This window comes from Sciurus carolinensis, chromosome 2, assembly GCF_902686445.1.
Source record: "Sciurus carolinensis chromosome 2, mSciCar1.2, whole genome shotgun sequence".
In the NCBI taxonomy this organism is placed as follows: Eukaryota; Metazoa; Chordata; class Mammalia; order Rodentia; family Sciuridae; genus Sciurus; species Sciurus carolinensis.
This window is the reverse complement of record NC_062214.1, coordinates 55,259,942-55,283,687: the sequence shown is the minus strand read 5'-3', so window position 1 is coordinate 55,283,687 and position 23,746 is coordinate 55,259,942. Positions and strand designations below refer to the sequence as shown.

Below are 23,746 nucleotides of genomic sequence, written 5' to 3'. Positions count from 1 at the left end.
TCAGCTCCATCATTTGCACCCTGTCCAAAGCCATCATCATAAACAGTGTGGACCAGTAGCATTATGGTTTGGATCTAGAACATCCCCTAAAGTCTTTCTCTCTCTGGCTCCTGGCTGCCATGAGCTGAGTAGCTTTCCTCTGTCCTTTCACCATGATGTTCTGCCTCATCTCGGGTCCAAGAGCAGCAATGGTCAGTGGACCATAGACTGAAACCACTGAAACTGTGAGAAAAAATTATATTTTATTACATACACACACACACACACACACACACACATTACATACACTGGGGATTGAAACCAGGGGTACTCTACTACTGAGCTACATCCCCAGTCATTTTCGTTTTTTATTTTGAGACAGGGTCTCACTAAGTTGCTGAGGCTGACCTTGAGCTTGCAATCCTTTTGCCTCAGCCTCCAGAGTCCCTCGGATTACAGGTGTGCACCACCAGGCCCCAAAATTAGTCTGTCTTTTAAAATCGCAAAATGTGGCTGATAACAAAAAATTTGAAAAAAGAAAAAAATGTGACTGACAAAGATCTCATACTAGGAAGAGTGCCAAATCTGTCATTTTCATGTGATTTCCTCGTGATCATATTATTAATAATGAGTAGTTTCTTTTTTGGGGGGTGGGTACCAGGAATTGAACTAAGAGGCACTAGGCCAATGAGAACATCCCCAGTCCTGTTTTGCATTTTATGTAGAGACGGGGTCTCAGTTACTTAATGCCCAGCTTTTCTGAGACTGGCTTTGAACTCCTAATCCTCCTGCCTCAGCCTCCAGAGCCAATGGGATTACAGGCATGTGCCCCTGCACCCAACTAACATGTAGTTCCTTATCAAAAATCTTATAAGGTCACTTGTTCACTTTTTGAAAGTTATTTTAGTTAAAACCCAATCAAATAATCCCCAAATCCACTTAGGTAAAAGAAAAATGCAATTTGTCACAGAACAATGATATCCAATGAATGAGTGAGACATTAAACAAAAAAAAAAAAAAAAAAAAAAGGAGAGAAATAGAAGTCTTACTATTTTCTTTCTACATCCAGTAAATTGCTTTGGACACTCTCTGATGTGTAAGCCCATGACTTTGGAAAACAACCTCCCAAATGCTCTGCAGAATCTCTTTGTGGGTCTCATCACTTATATTTTTTCCATTCTATGTTCAATTTCTACCTAGTAGCCAGAGTGCTCTTCTCAAAAACCATATCAGGATTCCTTCCTTAAAACCTTCCATTGTCATCCTATCCTCAATATAATAACCAAACTGCCAGTTCAGGAGGTCTCCAGGGCTGATCAGGACACTCAGATTACAGGTGTGTGCTACCATGTCCAGAGCCAGTGTAATTTTTATCACATGCTTCACTTTCCCCTCAATTTTTTTTCACATATTATCATTATATTCATCTGTATTAGGATTTGTCTAATGTCTGGGCCCCGCCCCACCAACAGACTCTGAATTCCATGAGGATAGAGGATGACTGATGAAAAGTTTTATGGGTTGAATTCTGTCCAAAAAGATGTGATTTTATTTGGAAATAGGGTCCTATGGAGGTAATCAAGTTAAAATGGATGTAGTCATTAAGTTGGACCCTAACCCAATAACGTTAGTGTCCTTATCAAAAGGAGACATTTTGATAAGAGACAGACATGCAGAACGCAATGGGAAAACACCAAAAGAATGCCAAGGATAGATAGCAAATACCAGATTCTCCTGTAGAATCATTAGACAAAGATGGAGAGAGGAAACTAAAGAGAAATGAGAGAGGGGAGGGGCACGAGCATGTCAATACCTTATTTTTAGATTTCTAGCCTTCAGACTTGGGAGAATAAATTTGCTTCTGGTTCCTTGTTATGGCAGGCAGCCCTAGAAAACTTACATAAAAAGTAAAATGTAGTAACTGTTGAGGATATTGCTTGGAAAAGCAGAATATAAAGGAAGTTGCAGAAACCAGGCAGGAACAGAATGAAACAGGCAGGATTCAACCAGGTGAAAGATTGGGTCAATCTTCTTAAACACAAACTACCCACCCTTACTTTTTACCCCTCTTCTTCACAAATACCATATTTCATTGATCTAGAGGCACATGTTCATATATATATATATATATATATATATATATATATATATATATCAATATATATGAATCTATCTATATGGATAATTTGGTACTAGGGATTGAACCCAAGGGCCGCTTAACCACTAAGCCGCATTCCCAGCCTTTTTTTTTTTTTTTTTTTTTTTTTTTTTGCGGTGCTGGGGATGGAACTCAGGGCCTTGTGCTTGAGAGGCAAGCACTCTACCGACTGAGCTATCTCCCCAGCCCTCCAGCCTTTTAAATATTTTATTTAGAGACAGCATCTTGCTAAATTGATGAGGCTGACTTTGAACTCACTATCCTCTTATCTCAGCCTATCAAACCGCTGGGATTACAGGACTGGGCCACCGCTCCCGACTAATTTAAAATAATTCTTTAAAATTTACAGAAAAGTAAAGACTTCGTCACCTTTTAAACCACTGTGGGTGTAAAACCGGCTTGATTTAAACAATCCCAAATTCCCTCAAGCACCAAATTTTCAAGGTCTTGGTAAATAGCCCCTGTACCTACTGGGCCTCCAGGCAGTCCGCACCCTAGTGTGCGCAGGATCGCTCAAACTAGAGCCTCCAGTTCCAAATTCCTTGACACGCCTCCGAGGCACCACCTCTTTAAATTTTAAAACGAAGGTTCAGGCCAATGAAAGTGCAGTTTCTCCCGGAACCCGGTGCCCGCCCATAGTCACGCCCTCTACCAATCAAGCCAAGGCTTTCGCCTCCGCTCTTCCAATCAGCGTCAAAAATGGGAGTGCTCACGTAGTTTGCGTAAGTCAATCAGCCAATAAGGGTTGACTTTGGGAATTAGCTCCGCCAATAGCAGCAGCGCTCGGAGAGCGCGGGAGTCTTTAGACCAGGACTTCTAAGGGAAGCACTGAATGGCGCTGGTTCTCTGAAGCTAGGGCCTAGAGAAGGGCCGCGCGGGCCAAGCCGGAGTTCGGGGTCGGTAGCGGGGCCGACATGGCCTGCTGTCACAAAGTGATGCTGCTGCTGGACACCGCGGGCGGTGCCGCTCGCCACAGCCCGGTGCGGCGGGTCGCCCTGCGCCTTCTCACCTACCTGAGTTGCCGATTCGGCCTGGCCGGAGTTCACTGGGCCTTCAAGTTCTTTGACTCGCAGGGGGCGCGAAGCCGGCCCTCGCGCGGGTCTGACTTCCGCGAGCTGGGAACCCGCTCCTGGGAGGACTTTGAGGAAGAGCTGGAGGCCCGACTCGGGGATCGCGTCCACGGTGCCCACCTGCCCGGCCCAGCTTCCAGGGCAGCTCACACTCACAGCGCCCTGATGGAGACGCTGCTTGACTACCAGTGGGACCGACCCGAGATCACATCGCCCACGAAACCGATCCTGCGGAGCAGCGGGAGGAGACTGCTGGACGCGGAGAGTGAGGCTAAGGAGGCAGAGGCCGCTCTTGGGGGCTTTGTAAACGCTGTCTTCCTCTTGGCCCCCTGTCCGCACTCTCAGAGGGAGCTGCTGCAGTTCGTGTCTGGGTGCGAGGCCCAGGCCCAGCGCGTGCCGCCCACTCCCAAGCAAGTGATGGAGAGGTTGTTGCCCAGGAGAGTCCAGGAGGTCATGATCACCCGAAAAATCACCTTGTACTGGGTGGATACTACCGAATGGTCTAAGGTAAGGTGACAGTAGTCTCCGATTTAGCACATGCTGCTCTCCTTGCTAACTAGAATTTGGCAGCGTCTGCCGAGCAGCCACAGACCCAAAATGAAACGAACACAACCCTATATCCTGTCAGAAGAAAAGTTTTGTTGTCACAAATAAATAGGGACAGTTTTCACAACAAAATGGGTAAGTCCTCAGTACCTACTAAGTAAAAGTGTGTAAGCTCTTCTGCAGTTTGGGCCCTGTCTACCTTTCCTGAGTTTATTCTCCTACCATGACATATATTCCAGCATGTGGAAGCCTGGTCTAGCTAATAAGCAGGTCTTAACTGTTCGTTTTGTCTTATCTTGTGACATTTAGTCTGCCTAGGCCTCCTGTCCTCACCCTTCTAAGCCAGCCTAAACCTCACTTATTCAATCTTTAGGACCTTGTCCAAATGACGATGAGGCGATTCGGCTTCTGAATTTCTAAGCCTTTTAATTTTATTTTTTATTATTTATGTGTGCGCCTGACCCCCTTTCTCCATTATGTTCCAGTTGTCTATCCTGTCATCTTCCTTCTAGTCTAAAAGTACCTCAAAGGGTGGCACCGAATCTTTCACATCTTGGAGTCCAACACGGACGTGTATTGAATATTGTGGGTGTTCAGTAAAGATTACTTACTAAATGAATAAATTGTTACAAACTTAAAATTCTAAATGGCTAATTTGGAATTTTGTTAAGGCCGAGAAACTCCTTGCTCCTGTTAAGCATTATGATAAGTGTATATTTTTGCTTTCTACATGTCATGTCATTTAGTCAACAAATACTCATTGATAAGTCACTGCATTGAGTACATACTACCCTGTTTTAGGTGCTAGGGCTATGGCACCTGAAGTAGAATTTACCTTCTACAGCAGAAGATGTGTTAAACAGAAAAGGCTAATAGATTAAACAGATGAGCAAGCAAGTGATAGGATTTCAAAAATCATGCTCTGGGGGAAAAAAATCTGAGTGAGGAGATGGGAATAGGGTAGGGAGGTGGAGGTAAGTAGGAATTGTATAATAGGGATAGACAGGGAAGGCCTTTTCGAGCAGACTTGAATGGTGAAAGAGGAGTAATATAAGGACTGGGAAGGCATAGAGAGGAGCTAGGAATGAACTTTGTTTCAGAAACAAAAAGGTTAGGAGTGCAGAGCTAATAAGCAATGGATAGAGCAGTAGAAGTTATAAAGAAGACAGTCTATAGGGCCCAGTTCTTCAGTGTGGATTGTATTCTAATCAGCAAGAAGGCTTTGGAAGGTAATGTAACCAGGTGAAAGCTGTGATTCCACTTACTGGAAATAAATGCCACAAAACTAGGAGTGGGTTTAATTGCAAGATTACAGATAGAAAATCAGGTACTTTAAAAACAATGATCCAATGTGTTAAAATTTCTAATGTACTTGCACATATGAAGCCCCCAAAAGGTGTGGCAAATACAAAATAAGGCAGCAGCAGTTTGTCCAAAAAGAAATGGGCAAAAAGTGTTTAAGAGGATGGTAAATATTTGATGGGGAAAATGGAAGCCTAGAAATTAAAATTGTTAAGACTGTAAATCAAGCATTAGACATAGTATATGATACTTAAGTGCTTAATTTGGAATGATTGATACCAAATATCAAAGAGTTTATTCTGTAATTGTATTATACCAAATACTGATAGAAATATATCTTACCAGATCCAGTTCTCTTTTTTGGAATAGCATTAAAATAAGAGGTTGATTGAGTTTTCTGAAAGATTTTCATCCAGGTGTGACATACCACTGTCAGTTGGAATGGGTCTTTCCTTTTTCACATTTGCTAACTTGTTCCTCTTTTTTAGAGGAATGCCCATCAGATAATCTTAAGCTTTTCTAAATTTTTTTTTTTTTTTTTTCTGCTGAAGATCTTTTGTTTTCCTATTCAAAAACTTCTAACCAGCCACATTGTGGAGGCAAGGAGAGATTTAAGCAGGCTTTCAATTTGGGGAGCTTACAGTCTGGGAAGAGAAACCAGGAGAAAAAGAACTTGGACTCAGATAGGGAGTGAAAAGATTCAAGCACACAAAACTTTTGCAAATATGGGATGGAGTGGAGGATGGGAGACCTTTGACACATTTTCAACTGTGCCTCTGGTTTACTCAACACATTCTTACATACCCGCTAGGTATGTGGGGGCTCTTTTACCATTAGGGAATTAAACAGATATGGTTCCTACTTTCTTGAAGCTTATAGAGTAGTGGACAGTTGCAAGTCCCCAAACTTGACATTACCACTAGGACATATCTGTCATATATATAAAATATAATGTGCATAAAAATGAAAAATATAACCCATACTCTATACTTTTTTAATCATGTGCATAATTATTTTCTAATAAAAAATTAATGTTCTTTTCAACTTATATTGTTTTCCTTTTCATTTGATAGGAAGCAGTTTTTTTTTGTGACTAGTCATCTGGCTGAATCAATTTCAACAAAGTTTTTCTATCCCTTTGGCAGAAAAAAAAATCAGGATCTTTGGCCCCTGATTTAGCTTATGGTTGTCTCCATACCATTGGACCACATGGGTGGTAACAGTAAATACTAACTAATTGATTAATTTGTTATAGCATTTTCCAGATTGGTATGCATAACTGAAACAAGTTTCATAGTACAGTGCTTATCTTTTGTACATGTGGTATTTCCTATTGTACTTTTTTTTTTATGCTAATCATGAACTATTCGTTTGATCCATTGAAGAATCAATTTTAAAAGTTCTTTTGAGACAGTCTTGGATTTTTGGAGTGGTCTATCATTGTTTTGCTATATCTGTAGGCAATTTCCAGCCTCTCTTTGACATTGAATATAATGAAAAGTTGGGGGAATCACCTAGATGACCTTGAAGACCCTTTTAGTTCATATTCCTCACATTTGTATAGCAATTTATAGTTCATAATTATTAACCAGTATGATGATCATATTCTAAAGTGGATGTCCCTTCATATTTTCATAGTATTGTCATGTTATATTGTGGTTCTGTTATGTATTTCCTATCATTACTCTTACTCTCCCTTCCCCAAATTCAAGATCCTAGAAGACAGGAAGTGTCTTATTTCCTATTACATAGAAGTTGCACAATAAGTTTGTTGAAAGAGCATCGAAGAGTCAACTACATGTGAAAGAGTGAGACAGGGCTTTGAGATAGGGCTTTCCCAGAGAAAGTAGGATTTGATTTAGATACAGAAATATAATAATCATTCAATTGATGAAGAAGGAAAGGGAAGCACAGGAAATAAGATCAGCAAAAACAGGGAAGCATTATGAAATGGCACGTTTAGGCAATAGGAAATGATTCAGCGTGCCTAGAAGATAGGGATGGGTGAGGGAAACAGAAGATAATGTGTTCTGGAAAAGTCATTAGGATTTGGTTGTGAAGAACTGTATGGTTATGCTAAAGAGTTACTTTCTCCTAGAAGCTGTGGAAAGCCCTTAAAACTTTTAGAGACAAGTGATTTGGAAGAAAATTTAGAGCAACCAAAGGAAGGTTAGAGACAAGGTACAACCTTTATGGGTTATAGTAAGAGTTTAGCAAGAGATGTTGAGGGCTTCAGTTAAGGCAGTGAAGATGGACCCAAGAGGACTTGTTTAGTCCTGGTATAGACCTGTGGGTGGGCAAGGCAGAGTTATGGTTGCCATCTAGGTGAGGTGCTCCTGTTTCCTCCCCTGGCACCTGGTCATCACTGGGTTATGTTGTATAGGATAGAATTATTTTTATTAGCATATGGTTTTGTATTCTTCCTGACTGTAATATTATACTTATGATTTATACACAGTGATTTGCATCACTTCTGTACCTTGATAGAAAATATAAGGTCTATTTCACTAAATGAATGCTTTCCTTAAAGTGTATTATGTAGTAATTATGTTCTTGGGCTGTAAAGGATGTTGGCCAATATTTGTGATTGGTTCAACAAATATATTAATGATATAATTTGCTCCTTTAATGTTGGCATCAATTTTATTTAATTTGAATTTTAGCTTCATTAAGTATATTAATGATATAATTTGATCCTTTAATGTTGGTATCCACTTTATTTACTCTTGATTTTAGCTTTATTTCCGAGTGCCTAATTTACACTAATCTGAGCTTCTTTGTCATTTTTATTTTAGTTGTGGGAATCCCCAGACCATGTTGGGTACTGGACAGTTTGTGAACTGCTCCACCATGGAGGAGGCACCATCTTGCCATCTGAAACTTTCAGCTGGGGTTTTACTAAATCCCAGCAAACAATGACCAGTGGTGAAAGAAAGATATCAAGTGAACCTCACCTCACCCCATGGATTTCAACTCTGCCAACTGATGCCACTTTAAATCGTTTGCTTTATAATTCTCCTAAGTACGAGGCCTCATTTCCACGGACAGAAGGAACGTTATTTCTCCCCATTAAAGGTAAGCAAATAATATTTTGGAGTGGTTTTTTGTTGGTGTGTGGGTTTTTTTGTTTTGTTTTTGATCTTAGTTACATTCATTTTGTCACAGCCTGGACACTCAGTGCTTATAATTGAAGGAATTTAAAAATGTATAAGCAGGACTGGGGTTGTGGCTCAGTGGTAGAGCACTTGCCTAGCATGTGTGAGGCACTAGGTTCAATTCTCAGCACCACATATAAATAAATGAATAAAATAAAGGTCTATCAACATCTAAAAAAAATTTAAAAGAAACTAAAAATGTATAAGCAAAATCAAAGACACCATTGGAAAGGATCGAATTCTAGTATAATACAACTGTGGCTCATTTATAAAAAAAACAAATGAATGATTTTAAAGTTTCCCAGTTATTCCCAAAGAAAAATAATATTGTTCAGGTGTCCAAGCACATGGGTGTTAAGATTTCATTGCCTCATAAAAGAGATTGATGAAAACTATAAAGAGACAATGATTGACCAAGAGAAAAATTAAATTAGCCTATAGAACCCTAACATTATGCTTGCTACCAAGAAAAGCCAGCATGTTGGAATCTTAATACATTTGTTTCACCATATGATTTGCTATATGATGAGTCTCAGTTCTCAACATATTATATATCCCCACAGAAATAGTATTGCATGGAGATGTATACATTAAACCATGTTATATGTTATGTGCAATTTAAGGAATTTCCAAGAGTACTTTTGTTTAAGTAACTTTATCATTCAGTCTTTAGAAATTTAACCTCATAAAATATGATGCACTGTATTTTATGGATTTAAAAAAGTGTCTTTCTTGTAAGTAGTATTACTTGAATGCATATTTCTAAGCCTTAATGAGAAGTTCTGACATCATGTCTCATCCTTATTGTTCCATTTTTATATGACTTTTCCTATAAAGAGCTAAAGTAACTTGGTTGTGATGATCTGTTGACAATAAAATAAGGTTAAAATGTGAACTAAGTGACAATACTAGTCCCTTAACTGGATATCTAATTTTTTTTGTAGTATTAAATTTCTTTTTAGTAACTATTTCTTACCTTAGATTTTAATATTCTTTATTTTTAATAGGCAAAGAGATGCAAGAAACATGGACAGTTACCCTAGAGCCCTTGGCTATGAATCAGAAACATTTTCAGAAACCAGTCCGAATTTTTCTACAAGGCTCAGTGGCTCAATGGTCTCTCCCAATGAATGGCACTCTGGGCACTGATAGCTGGATGCTACAAGGTCCAGAAGAGAACATGTCAACTCAAAGGCAGTTATTTCAGCAGCTGGTAAGCAGGCTGACTGCTGAGGAGTTGCATCTGGTAAGTGTCCTCCATTTGCTAAGTGAATCTTGTTTAATAATACAGTAATGTGTGATAAGTATGTTTATAAAATGTCAATGATCTCTCTCTATAACACGGTCTCAGTAAAACTGGTTATGTTTTTGCAAATAATATTGTGTGTACTGTAGCATCATGACAACAATGCTCATTAGTGAACCATTCATAAAATTGCATGTACCTTGAATCCAGTTAAGTACCTCAAATTCACAGAGGAATAAAAGATCATTGGCCAAATAGAATGGTTGAATTAGAATATGAAGTGATGGGTGATTTCTTGTTAGTTTTTAAATGTTCTGCTATGTTTTTATCACTTTTATATATGAATGTCTAAGAAAAAGCTGCTACACTAACATTAGATGTAATCATATCACAACAGTTACACAAACTTAGAAATGTCTTTTAAAAAGGAACGTAAGTGTATACACAGATTTGATTTAAAAATGATGGCTATTTTTAAACTACCAGCAAATCCCCTACATTTCTCTTTGCCTCATAATCCCAGAAGTCATGTTGATACTATAGTGTGATGTGAGGTTTCTTTTGCTTAAAAAAAATCTTACAAATCTTATTCTAAAAGTAATAGTTTTGAGTAAACTAGTGTTGGGGCAGGTACTTGATCAATTTAGAATATCCTGGAGAAGAACGAGGTAGTCACTGAATGAGTGCTGTTCTGAGTTGTGAGCTTTGGGTTGAGGAATCAGGTGGCCTGGATTAGCTCTGCTGTCCACTGTATGTCCACTGCATGTTCTGGACATCACCCCAGGGTTAAGTGTGGGGCTTTGAAGTTTGATGTGCCTGACTTTCCCCCATACTAAGAGGGGACCTTGAGGTCTCTTCTGCCTCAACCTCAATCCCTCCTCTTTATGAGGACAATAAAATAAGATGGGAGCCAGGCATAGGGGCTCATGACTAAAATCCCAGGAGCTTGAGAGACTGAGGCAGGAGGGTCTCAAGTTCAAAGTCAGCCTCAGCAACTTAGCGAGGCCCTAAGCAACTTGGCGAGATCCTGTCTCTAAATAACATATTAAAAAGGGCTGGGAATGTGGCTTGGTTAAGCATTCCTGGGTTCAATCCCCAGTACCAAAAAATAAAATAAAATTAAATGGGGATAATAATAGTTTTTCCCTCAGAGCAGTTTTAAGGATTCAGTGAATACATGATAAATGCTTAAGTAAATGTTCCTGGCAAGGCTAGGTTTATTTGTAAATTGAAACTTTAAGACTATGTGATTATGGGTCTGGGATTGTAGCTTCAGCGGTAGAGCATTCGCCTAGCACATGTGAGGCACTGGGTTCAATCCTCAGCACCACATAAAAATAAATAAATAAAATAAAGGTATTGTGTCCATCTGCAACTAAAAATAATGTTTTTAAAAAAGACTACATGATTAATAATTTCTCTTCTGCCTCTATGACCAATGATTACTCTGACTTTTACTAAGTTAAATTCCTTATGCATATTGATAATAATATTCTCAACTAACCAGAAATATTTTGCAGGTTGCCAATGTGGACCCTGGTGAAGGTTGGCCCCCCATCACTGGAGTTATTTCCCCTCTGTCTGCCAATGCTACAATTCTCACTGTGTTCAGCACCAAGGAGGCTGAATTTCAAAGGTGTTTTCTCCAAACACCTGTGACTGGAGGCCTCCAGGATACTGCTTCCCTTTTCTCAGAGGTTATGAATGATGTATTGAATCAGATTCATAATTCATTTGAAGATGCTGCTTCTTCTGGCATGCTGGGAGGTGAGTGGACTTGGTGGTGAGTGTGTTTGTCTTCTGAATCCACCAGTTCTTTCAGTGGACTAGGAAGCAGAGTCCTCAGCTGAAAATCAAGGTTTAAGAGAGTGTTGACTGTTGAGCAGAGGGGAGGAGTAGGAAGTTACGGGTGTGAGGGTGAAGGTAGGAAATGAGTAACGTTGCCTTAGCTGGTCATGAATATGAGATTCCACAGCTTTGCTTGTCTTCAAACACAGTCACCTACTGGGGGTGGTTATAGCGTAGACAGAACTATGTTGACCAGGTTCAGGATTTTGCCAAATGAGGGTAGTAAAGCTACAGAGGGGCAATGGATTCTAAAGTGTGAACAGAAAGGGATTATAGTAATTGTCCATGGAATCAGTCAGGTTAAGGAGAGAAGGGAGGATAATAGAGGCACAGAGAAAAGGCAAAAGGGTCCACGGACTGTAGGAGCCCAAGGATTGTTGGAGCAAATGTACTGATTGGAGATATTTGTGTCTATATTTGTCTCCGTAGACCTTAACACCCTTTTTTTGTGTGTGTGGGGTAATGGGGACACAACTAAGAGTGGAACCTAGGGCCTCGTGCATGCTAGGCAAGCGCTCTATCACTGAGCTACAGCTTCAGTCATTTTCTTTCTTTTTTTTTTGATACTAGGACTGAACCCAAGGGTTCTTAACCACTGAGCCACATCCCCAGCTCTTTTTATTTTTAATTTCGAGAGAGGTTCTTGCTTAGTTACTTAAGGCCTTGCTAAGTTTCTGAGCTACCTTTGAACTTGAGATTCTCCTGCCTCAGCCTCCCAAGTCACTGGGATTATAGGCATGGATCACTACTCCTGGCTCTCAATCCTTTTCTCATAGACCTTTACTGTCCTCTGAATTTTTGTATGTGACATAGCAAATGCAATTCAGGCATTAATGGCTCTGATGTAATGTGAAGTTTCTATAGTTTATTTAAAATTTTTTTTACAAAATCTTATTCTAAAAACAATAGTTTTAAGAAAGCTAGGATTAGGATAGACTTCTCAAACTCTTGGGTAGTAATGAAAAGCAACAGCAATCCTAAAATTCTAATTTAAATAAAAAGACACATTGAATTTATAATAAGTAAACGCCATTATATGTGTACTTTATCCTTTAAAAAGAAAGGTGAAGATGATGTTATGGAAGGGCCAGGGATGAGTCTGTGGTACTGTGGAGGCAAGGGCAAATGTTAAAAATAGAGAACTGTGATGACTTTAAGAAAGAGCTGTGACCAGATAGGCTAGAAGAAGGGTGTAGGTTCAAAGAACTTGGTGTGTTGCTGTGTTCCCCTGGCTAGTTGTATTTAGTTATGTTGGTCCACTTCAATTCAGCTGCTGCACCTAGTATTAACACATCAGGTATAATCACATATCAACCAAAATTATGTAATATTTTCTCTTGATGGCATTACCTTATGCGGATCATGTATAGGCTATTTGTATTTTAGAAGATTTATATTGTTTTAGAATAGACTGCACTTTAATTATTGATAAAGCCTTAGAAGCAGGTCAGAAAATTCTTTTGGAATGCAGTAAAAAGAATTAGAGTATTTACTGGTACTTCATGCTTTAGCCTGACCCAGTTTCTTTGAGGGTATAAATCAGCATGCTGACTTACTGTCCAGTCTCCCCACCACACTCTGTCCCAGTGAGGTCCTACTCATGCCTCAGGATCTAGCCCAAGCATCATATTCTCCTGGAGACCTTCCTTTTCCACCCGTCTTTATGACATGACTCAAGAGTAAATGTACCCTTTTGACACTGGGAACTCCTTTCAAAATTGGCATTGTGATTTATTCATCTCTTTATTCTTTCACTGAAGCAGAGGCTAGCACTTGATATTCTCAGTATGAGTCTGAATACATTTTAAAATTTTTGGTTTTTTCCCCGAGACCTGTAACCCCAGTGGCTCAGGAGGCTGTGGCAGGAGGATCATAAGTTTAAGGCCAGCCTGACTCAAAACAAAAAATTAAAAGGGCTGGACTCATTGGTACAGTGCCCCTTGGTCCAATCTCCAGTACTACACACACATATACACAAAATAAATAAAAAAGAGACTTCCTGAACATACAGTATTTCTTTTGGGGTCTTAAGGGCCTCCCAGAATTACTGAGTTTACTGATGTGTCTGTTAGTTTCAGCTAGTCTGCCCTGATGGCTCCCTCAGAGAACCTATCCTTACATTCCCACAAGGCAGTGCCACAGCTTACTATTTTAACTTACCTACTAGATGCAGCATATTTGTTACTTCTGCAGTTTTATGCTGCTTTTATATTACTGTTTTTTATTTTTGACCAAAGCCACTTTTAAGGTATACATTTTTAAGAATAAAGAAAGTAGCATATTTCTCTATTTAGAGGAACAGTTCTGAAATAAGATGAAGGGATTTGGTGCCAGTAATAAGAACAAAAAACTAAATTGGATTTATGTATTGTTCATAGACAACATAGGACTGTAGGAGTTGGTGGTGAAAATGAAGAATGTTAATACTAATTCCGCTGTTTGTCCTTTGGAGGGAGACAGTCATTCCAGGGGAAGAGCAAGTGATTGGCTTCTTTGCTTTGGTTCTGACTCCTCTTTTCCTGTCTTGCCTCTGTCCCTTTATTCTTACAGCTCCGCCTGTTCCTGAGTGGGCCCAGCAGGAGCTTGACTGCACCATTCCCTGGAGTCCAGCTGTTGTAGAAAAATGGTTTCCTTTCTCTAACATCAGTGGTGCCAGTTCAAATTTGATGGAGTCATTTTGGTAAAACTTTCTTATTTTTCTGGTCATTGATTATTAAAGTTAACTCTGTTATCTGCATGTGACTTTAAAAATTTACAATTACAGAAATTTGTCAGTGGGCATGGTGGCCCACACCTGTAACTCCATCTGCTCAGGACACCTGGGTTTTTTCATGGGTACAGAAAAAAAACCCAAAAAGATTCTATTTTGTACTCATTGGATTGTCAGAAATTAATAATCTGAAAATAGCAAGAAAAGTGTGCCTCATAGATGATGGAAGTATAAATGTTTACAACCATTTTAAAAGAATAACTTGGAATTTTTTTTAAGCCAAAGTTTACATACTCTTGCTACCTAGATATTCCACTTAAATGCATCTGTAATAAATTCTTGTACAGACCCAAGAGCTATGCTTAAATATTCATTGTTAGAAATGGTGAAAAAGTGGAAAGAACTAATTGACCCTCAGAAGGAAAATGATTAAGTAAAACACAATATAGTCATATAGTAGAATATTAGAGATTAGTAAAAATAAACTAGAACTATTTATATGTACATGGAAAACTGAAAAATATGTTGAGTACAAACAGTTGAAAGAGGGTGATATTGTGTGATAATGTAAAATTGACAACATATTAAGTACCAATTGTGTTAGTTTTGTTATGTATGTGTATCTTTAAGATACATATAGGGCTGGGAGTGTGGCTCAGTGGTAGAGCACTTGCTTACAATGCAAAAGACACTGGGTTCAATCCCCAGTACCACAAAAATAAATAAAGAAATAAAGTATGAACAACTACTTAATTTTAGTGGGAGATACATATTCAGTTTATATTGCATTCTAAACTTTTCTAATTGAAAGGTTTGTTTTTAAAAATTAACAACAAAAAAGAAAGGTAAACCCTCCCCAATGAGAGGACACACCCACAGGAAAAAAGAATTCATCTGCTTGTAGACCAACTGCACGTGTAAGACTGGTAGCCCTGCACATACCTAAAGTGTGATATCTGTTCACCAGATGTCACCGTAACTTTCTCCCACTTTTTAATCACATGATATCAAGTAACGGAAGATAATAAAACCCAAAAATACATACTTAAATGTTGTACTGTTTTCATAATTTCATTAGTGACTGATCTTTACATAGGAAAACACTTAATTACTAAACATCATTCCAGCCCCACTATCTCCTTTTCTTATCAACTCCATATTGGTTGTTGGTTGTTTTTTTGTGGTTTGGTAGATTTTTTTGCTGTGCTGGGAACAAGCCCAGGACCTCTTGCATGCCAAACAAGTGCCCTACCACTGATCCACAGCCACCCACACCCCATTATTTTTTCACGATGCTAAAGAATTATTCAGAAGTGATTGCAATATTAATCATTACATCATCTTATACTTCAGTGTGTGGAAACTGAGTAAAAAGTAACTATGGAAGCCCAGAGGGAAATAATTATAATTAGATGTGCGCCCTGATTCATCAACAATCTGCTAGGCACAGTGGCATAGATCTCTAATCCCAGTTGCTCAGGAGGCTGAGGCAGGAGGATCTCAAGTTCAAGGCCAGCCTGGGCAACTTAGTGAAAATTTGTCTCAAAATAAGAAGGGTTGGTTTAATGTAGCTCAGTGTTAGAGTGCTTATCTAATGTGTGTAAAGCCCTGGGTTCAATCTCCAGTGCTGGGGGGCAGGGGGCTTTTTGAAAAATTGGAAGTTTGGTTTTATACTAGGCATCTTGACTTTACAGGTTACTACAGGCTACCTCAGCTAATAAGGAAGAGTTTTCCAAAACTGAGAGTGAATTAACGCGTTGCCTCTCTGAACACTACCAGAGAAAATCTCGTGAAGAGTCTACTATAGCTAATCAAGAAGACAACAAAAAGAAACGTGAGCACATTGAAAGGCTGTTTCTTAAGGCAGTTTTTTTTTTTAAGGCCAGTCTTTTTTTTTTAAGATGTACATTTAAAAAGATAGACAGTCCCTGAAATGAGGTTCAAATGGTAACTAAATAAAAGACAAATTCATGTATTTCAAATTTGCAAATATTTACATTATCTAATAATATTATAATCCTTCCTTCCTAATGAATAATAAACCATCTTCATATTTAGTTATGACACATTTAAATATAATTTCTTATTTTGCTGGTATAACCTACTTTGCCTTTTTAGTTATTAATAAAATTTACAAAATTAATGTTTAGATTGTTGCTTTTATTATTATAAGTAATACTACAGTGTACATCATGTATGTAATTTGTTCTTTGAGTAATTTCCTTAGCAGAAGTTCACAGAAAGAGTTACTGTTGGTGCTGAAGACATAGCTCCTTTTGTAGAGTGCTCGCCTAGCATGCGCAAGGGCTGTGGTTCGAATCCCCTGCCCTTTGGGCGAGGGGAAGAGTTACTTTTAAAGAGTAAGAAAACTGTCTTTTGATGCAGATTACTAAATTGTCTTTCAGATGGTTCCATAGGGCTGGGTATATAGCCCCATGGTATAGTATTTCCCCAGCACTGCAAAAAAGGTTTCATCACCACCCTGTGGCCACTGGATAACACCAAAATGAGTGTGTTTGGCATTTGCTTTATGTCAAATCATCAAAATGTTTAGTTCCTGAACTTCAGCTAAAATAGGGCTCTCTTTCTATCTTATGTTATGGGTAGAAAGAGATAAAAGAACTACTGAATTCAGATCATTCTGAAGGCAGATACTGCATTTCAGTGTTCTTTCACAGAAGTCTGACTCCACAGAAATGAAAGTGAACTAACTTTTCCTGCTGTGCTGTCCCTGTGATAGGCGGTGTCCCCCGCACTCCCGTGAGGCAGAAGATGAATACCATGTGCCGTTCCCTGAAGATGCTGAACGTTGCAAGGCTGAATGTAAAGGCTCAGAAGTTACATCCAGATGGCAGTCCAGATGTGACTGGAGAGAAAGGGGTCCAAAAGATAGCCAATGGAAGAACATTAAGAAGTTCTAAACCTAAAGGTATTCCTCCATTCTACAGCATTTTTGTGTCTATGTTTATTCTGTTAAACCTCTTGTATTTTTTAAATAAGTTTTAATCCTATCTCTTCATTTATTGAATATGTATATACTTTTGGGTAAAAGTGTATTGTGGTGAATATGTAAGTAATAAGATCATATCATAGTCTTAGATTTATGAACTAACTATAGAGATAAAATTAATGCACTAATAAGCTAATATATATTAACAGGTATAATATATATAATGAACTAATGAAGTTAATATAAAAGAGCCATGCATCTAAAACAGAAAATACTTGCCCATTTGGAAAGTAAAGACTACACTAGTAGTAGAGAAAGGGAGGTCAGGGCTGGAAAAGGGTAAAGAGGCTCCTAAGGCACCCCTGGAACCCAGGCTAGACTTTAAGGGTACGCAGAGTTCAGAAGGCAGAAAGATAAAAGAAGAGCATTCCAGATGGGGGATCAGCACCAGCAAAGTCTCAGAGAAGGTCCATGTCTTGGCTATATGACAGTGGTTAAAGAAGTTTTACATTTGTGGATAAAAGGAGAGGGAAAGGATCCATGAATAACTTATGCCTAGATATTGAGGTCTTTGAAAAGTGAGCCAAAGAATTTAGTCCAGCAACTTTGATTTTCCTATTTGTTTTTTTTCCCCCCTTCTTTTTTATTAAGTAGATGAAATTATTGTGTTTCCTATTCCCAGGGTACATTGTTAACTCACAGCAATGATGCCAGTCCTGGAAGCTGATTATGACTGTAGCTTATAAACTTTGAGCAGTAATTATTGCATGATGTCACCTTTGAGATACTAATGGCTTATTTATGCTTACTCTCCCTTTTTAAATTGAAATCACTTGTTTTTTTTTTTTTTCGTCCTGGGGATTGAACTCGGGGGTACTTTTTTAAAAAAATTTTTTGTTTTTAGTTGTAGAAGGACACAATACCTTTATTTTATTTATTTGGTGCTGAGGATCGATCCCAGTGCCTCGCTCATTTGAGGCAAGCTCTCTACCACTGAGCTACAACCCCAGCCCTCAGGAATACTTTACCACTGAATTATACTCCCATTCCTTTTTATTTTTTGAGACAGGGTCTCATTAAGTTGTTAAGATGGACCTCTAACTTTGAGATCCTCCTGCCTTGGCCTCCCAGTCTGCTGGGATTTCAGTCTTGCGCCACCATGCCCAGCTTAATTCATTTCTATTCTTATCTTTATTATTACCTGCTCTCTTATTTTGGGGGCTTATTGTCTTGTATTACTTCTTGTGTTGAACTCTTAGCTAATTAATGGTTTTTGAACTTTTTTACAAAAATAATCATATAAGCTTATAAATTTTCCTATAAGTATAAATTTAGCTGCATTATATATGAGACTCCTTTTTTCTATTTTTACTGATACTTAATAAAGTAAGGGAGTGTCTTTTTTAGTTTTAATATTTTTAGATTGTGCTTATACAATGTTGTCTGTAAGTTATTGATTAATATTTGCTAAAATTCTTATGTGGTCAAGTTTTGTTAATATTCCATGTGTATTTGAAAATAATGCGTATTATCTAATTATTTAGTACCTGATTCTATATATATCCATTATAATCATGTTTACCAATGTTTGACTATTTGGCATTCTTTGGTAATTTTGTTTCTGCTTCTCTATATAAACATTAAAATCAGTTTGTCAATATCCACAGAATAACTTGCTGGAATCTTGATTGGGTTTGCATTAAATATATAGGTCAGGTTGGTGGGCTGAGGGGATATAGCTCAGTTGGTAGAGTGCTTGCCTCACAAGCACAAGGCCCTGGGTTCAAATCCCCAACACTGAGGAAAAAAAGAAAGAAGAAGGAGATAGGTCAGGTTGGGACAAATTTATTTTTTATTTATTTATTTTTTTAATACTAGGGATTGAACCCAGGGACATTTTGCCACTCAGCTACATCCCCAGCCATTTTTGTATTTTTTTTTATTGAGACAGAGTCTCACTAAGATGCTGTACCTGGTCTTGAACTTGTGATCCTCCTGACTTAGTCTTCCAAGATGCTGGTATTATAAGGTGTGCTCCAGAGTGCCCAGCAAGACTTGACATCTTGACTATATAGAGTCTTCCTTCTTGTACATTATTGATATACAGGAAAGTAATGTTGTAATCCCATGTTAATTCAAGGAATTTCAAGGAATTTTCTTGATTGTTTCAGATTTCCTACATAGATAATTATGTCATTTATTAACAGAGTTTTGTTTTTTTCCTAATCTTACTTTTTTTTTTTTTTTGGTACTGAGGATTGAACCTAGGGGTGCTTAACCACTGAACAACATCATCCCCAGCCCTTTTTTATATTTTACTTAAAGATAGGGTCTCGCTGAGTTGCCAAGTGCCTCATTAAGTTGCTGAGGCTGGCTTCAAACTCACCATCCTCCTGCCTTAGCATCCCATGCTGCAGGGATTACAGGCATGCACCACTGCTCCTGGCTAACCTTACATTTTTTAACATGTGTGTTCGATTTGAGAAGCCTGAAGATTAATCACTTATCTCTACTTTCTCAATCTTGACACCATTGGCACTTTGAGCTGGATAGTCCTTTGTTGTGGGTCTTGTCCTATGTATAGTAGGAGGTTTAACAGCATCTCTGGCCTCTATATACTAGATGCCAGTAACCCCCCCACCTCCCAATGGTGACAGTCCAGACATAGCCAGATGTCCTGTGGGACAACAAAAATCCCTCTGAGTTGACAACCACTGGCTTAAATTATACAATGACATGAACCAAATGTGATAGTCAATTTTACTTTTTTTCACAGATTTTAAAACCGAGGAAGAGCTGCTATCTTACATACATAAAAATTACCAAAAGACTGTGGCCACAGAAGAAAGCACATTGTATTCATGTGCTCGGAACATGATCTCAACCATTAAAATGTTTCTAAAGTCAAAAGGAACTAAGGAATTAGAAGTAAGGAAGTGTGGATGATGCTGTCAGTGGTGTAGTCTTTGGTTGGTAGTTGATGGGTTGGGTTCATTTATCTCTGGAGATTTCCATCATACTGTACATGATTCAGAAATGTCGAGCAAGGAAGTGAGTATAGTTCTAGAGTTTAGAAGGTGGACATGATGAACTGGTAAGGTGGAAATTAAAGAAAAGGGTGAAAGGAGGTACTTACATGTACTTTCCTCCTAATGAAAGCTCTTTTGAGCTGCATCTTAGCTGGATGAATTAAGTCAGTGCTTTTTAACCTTTGCTGTACTTCAGAATCACCAAGAACATTTTTGGTTTGGGGTTTTTTTTAATGTGTTTGGTTTTTTGTTTTTTTTTTTTTTTTTTTGTGCTGATGGCTTGTTCTTCCAGGCTAAGAGATTAACTCTAGATCTCTAGAATTGGAACTTGGGCATCTTTAGTTTAAAAAGCTCCTTAGATGCTTATGACTGGGAGGTTTACAAATCCATATTTTAGAACATATTGTTATTTTTGTTCATGTTTTGTAGCAAAAGCAGGACTCCTCCTCTAAAGTGAACAGAAGGAGTTATTTATGACACTTAGGCTTCTCCATTACTACTTTCTGAAACCTTCCTTTTAAGACAGTTCAAGTCTTAAAGCTTGAACTTGCTGTATCCATGCCCAATAGCTTGCAAATACTTTTTGACCAAGTTCTTTCTACACATGCATACACACACACACACACACACACACACACACACACATTTTAGTTATAGGTGGAAACAATACCTTTATTTTATTTTTATGTGGTGCTAAGGATTGGACCTAGGGCCTCACGTGTACTAGATAGCGCTCTACCACTGAGCCACAACCCCATCCCCTTTGATCAAGTACTTTTCAAAGATTTAAAAGAAGTTATTCATTCACTACTTTTCATTCAAATGAAAGGAAGGAAATTTATAATGGAATATATTTTCCTTTTTAGGTTATTTTATATGAAATTAGAAATAGCGATAAGAAACTTAGTATTCTTCTATGTAATGACTTTATATTTTCAGGTCAACTGTCTGAATCATATAAAAAGTAACCTCCTAAAAACTAGTGAAAGTCTCCGACAAAATCTAGGGAAAAAACTGAACAAGGAAGACAAAGTCCGAGAGTAAGTAGCTACTTTATTTATTTATTGATACTAAGTTTTGAACCCTGGGGTGCTCTACCAGAGTTACATCCCAACCCCTCCCCCCTTTTTTTTGAGACAGGATCTCACTAAGTTGCTGAGGCTGGCCTTGAACTAGCAATCCTCCTGCCTCAGCCTCCCAAATCGCTGGGATTATAGGCATGTGCCCCATACCTAGCTTCTTACTGGTCATTTCTTATATAAATAGATCTATACTTAAAAAGGGAGTTTTTCAGTTAAGTGGTATGAATAGTAGATATGACTGAGTGTTTTTTTCTCTCAAGGTGCCAGCTTCAGGTGTTTCTTTATCTGGAGATGTGTCTACAGTGCCCTTTGATACTGGAAAGTGCAGATGAGATGGAGCAAGTAGTGGAGGAGGCATGTATATAGTTATGCCCTAGTATTTTCAGCTGCCCCACAGTGGGAAAATGGTAATTTTCTAAATTCTCCTTCAGGTGACAAATTTGCTGCGCATGGTGTGTGTAACTGAAGATCCAGCTTACCTAGCAAAGTTTCTGGAGGAGATTTTGAGATTGTAAGTTTGATGGCTACTAACTTAACTTCAAAATTGTTTTGTCAAGAACTGCACACAGTATTATCTCAGTTATGGAACTATAAGGACTCATTTCTCATGTTGGATGAAGAAGGGAATAAAGGGGGTAAGGTGGTAATTCTCTGTTCTATAGTTAACCAGTCTCCTCCACAGGTATATTGACTCCATCCCAAAGACACTTGGAAATCTTTACAACAGCCTCGGGTTTCTGATTCCTCAGAAGTTGGCTAGTGTCCTTCCTACAGATTTTTTCAGTGATGACTCCATGACACAAGAGAGCAAATCACCACTTCTTTCCATGCCTCTGTCATCCAGTGCTCACCAATCAGTGTCTGGTGGCACTGAATCTGACCAACTGGAAGAACTCCGCACCAGATCAGCCAAGAAGAGAAGGTAGGAACTCCAGGCACCAAAGAAATTACTTGTACTGTTACAGGTCAAAGGGTGTATTTAAACCATAGTCTAGTTGTTTTTGTCCCTATAATGTATTGAATTATAATCACTCTTATGTCTGAATCACAAAAACCAATTATCTGAGCTTCTACCAATCAACAGTTGACCCTAGGGAATAAATAGTATTTACTTTGTAGTTCCTAAAGCCCTTTTACTCTGTTTACCTAGGGTCTTTAATAACTAGGAGCCTTTTATGAAATAAAGTTAGAGTTTCAGCTTACTTTTTAAGTTTCCTTGGAGAAGTTTTATTATTATTAAGAAGTTGAATTTATAGTGCTTATATTTGAAAATCCTGGGTTTGACTTTTTTTCTTTTTTTTTTTTTTTAATAAATCTAGTGTAACCCCAAGATATCTGGCTTTTGTTAATGTAAGGTTTTATTTTAGACTCTGATTCCATTCCAATTTAACTATCGTACTTCTATCTAGTGCGTCTTGACTTTCCTTCTATTTTTAAAAGGAAAAATGCACTAAGAAGACATAAAAGCATTGCAGAGGTTTCACAGAATCTTCGACAAATTGAAGTTCCCAAAGTGTCCAAGAGGACTACAAAAAAAGTAAGTAATCTCCAGTAAATACAAAATGGCATTAAGTGGGTTGTTCCTGCTGTCTTGAGTTGACATAATAAATAAGGATGAAAGACAGTCTCTACTTTTAAGAAATTGACTTTGGGGGATACAGAAATAGTATCCCTTATCCAAAACATTTGGAACCAGAAGTATTTCAGATTTTAGAGTTTTTTGGATTTTGGAGTATTTGCACAGAGCATATTGGAGTATTTGCACAGATGCTCAATTTTGGATTTTTAGAGCACTTCAGATTTCTGTGGAATTACAGATGCTCAACTGGTGTTAAATATTCTTATGAATACACATGAGACTATAACCCAAGCGATAAAAAAATAAAAATTAAGAGAGTAATCATTTTACCCAAGAGATTGATAGAGATAATTCAAAGAAAAACATCAAGTAAAATTAAGAATGGATAAATTAAGCTGAGTGTGGTGGTGCACACCTGTAATCCAAGCCTCTTGTGAGACTGAGGCAGGAAGATCTTGAGTTCAAAGCCAACTTCAGCCACTTAGCGAGGTCCTAAGCAACTCAGCGAGACCCTGTCTCTAAATAAAAAATAAAAAGGGCTGGGGCTGTGGCTCAGTGGTTAAGTGCCCTCAGTTCAATCCCTGGTACCAAAAAAAAAAGAATGGATAAATTAATTGAAAATCTTGAATATAGGTAACAAAACTCATGATACAACAAAATAAGTGAAAAGGTCATATAAAATGGTTTACAATCATAATAGGACTTTGTCCCTCACAAAAGTACTTTTTAGTATATTTATTTTACTTCAATAAGAAGTTAACTTCACTCACAAGTTTTACTGTAGTGGTAAGTTTGAGAGTAAAAATAAACAGATAATGATCGTCATGAAGTCAGACAGCAATTGGTTTTTCTTTAGCAGTAGACATAATTACTTGACGTTTTTATTGGTTGCAATAAAAAAAAAAACTGAGCTGGAATCTGCTTACTTAGTGAAATTAATGTCTTTCTAAGGAAAGAAGGAAGACTAAAGTATAGTGAAACTTTTGAAATGCACAAACTGAGAAGAGTTAAAATTCTTGAGCAATAACTTCAAAAACCTTAATTATTATGATAGTTTATTGTCTTTCCAAATATTTATAGCTGACCTTTGGC

At 38.1% G+C, this 23,746-nt stretch overlaps 1 protein-coding gene across 1 annotated transcript in view; it reads left to right on the top strand.

Moving 5' to 3' along the window:
* The first annotated feature begins 3,023 nt into the window (after window positions 1–3,023).
* Window positions 3,024–23,746, top strand: part of Ticrr (TOPBP1 interacting checkpoint and replication regulator) — a 40,213-nt gene continuing 19,490 nt past the window's right edge. Inside the window, exons 1-13 of the mRNA XM_047540519.1 lie at window positions 3,024–3,714; window positions 7,851–8,130; window positions 9,218–9,456; window positions 10,977–11,223; window positions 13,855–13,984; window positions 15,709–15,848; window positions 16,755–16,943; window positions 19,741–19,892; window positions 20,933–21,033; window positions 21,336–21,429; window positions 21,507–21,586; window positions 21,758–21,997; window positions 22,516–22,612. Of these exons, the coding sequence (XP_047396475.1) occupies window positions 3,052–3,714; window positions 7,851–8,130; window positions 9,218–9,456; window positions 10,977–11,223; window positions 13,855–13,984; window positions 15,709–15,848; window positions 16,755–16,943; window positions 19,741–19,892; window positions 20,933–21,033; window positions 21,336–21,429; window positions 21,507–21,586; window positions 21,758–21,997; window positions 22,516–22,612 (2,652 nt within the window). The 5' untranslated portion in view covers window positions 3,024–3,051. The remainder of the gene's footprint in view (window positions 3,715–7,850; window positions 8,131–9,217; window positions 9,457–10,976; window positions 11,224–13,854; window positions 13,985–15,708; window positions 15,849–16,754; window positions 16,944–19,740; window positions 19,893–20,932; window positions 21,034–21,335; window positions 21,430–21,506; window positions 21,587–21,757; window positions 21,998–22,515; window positions 22,613–23,746) is intronic.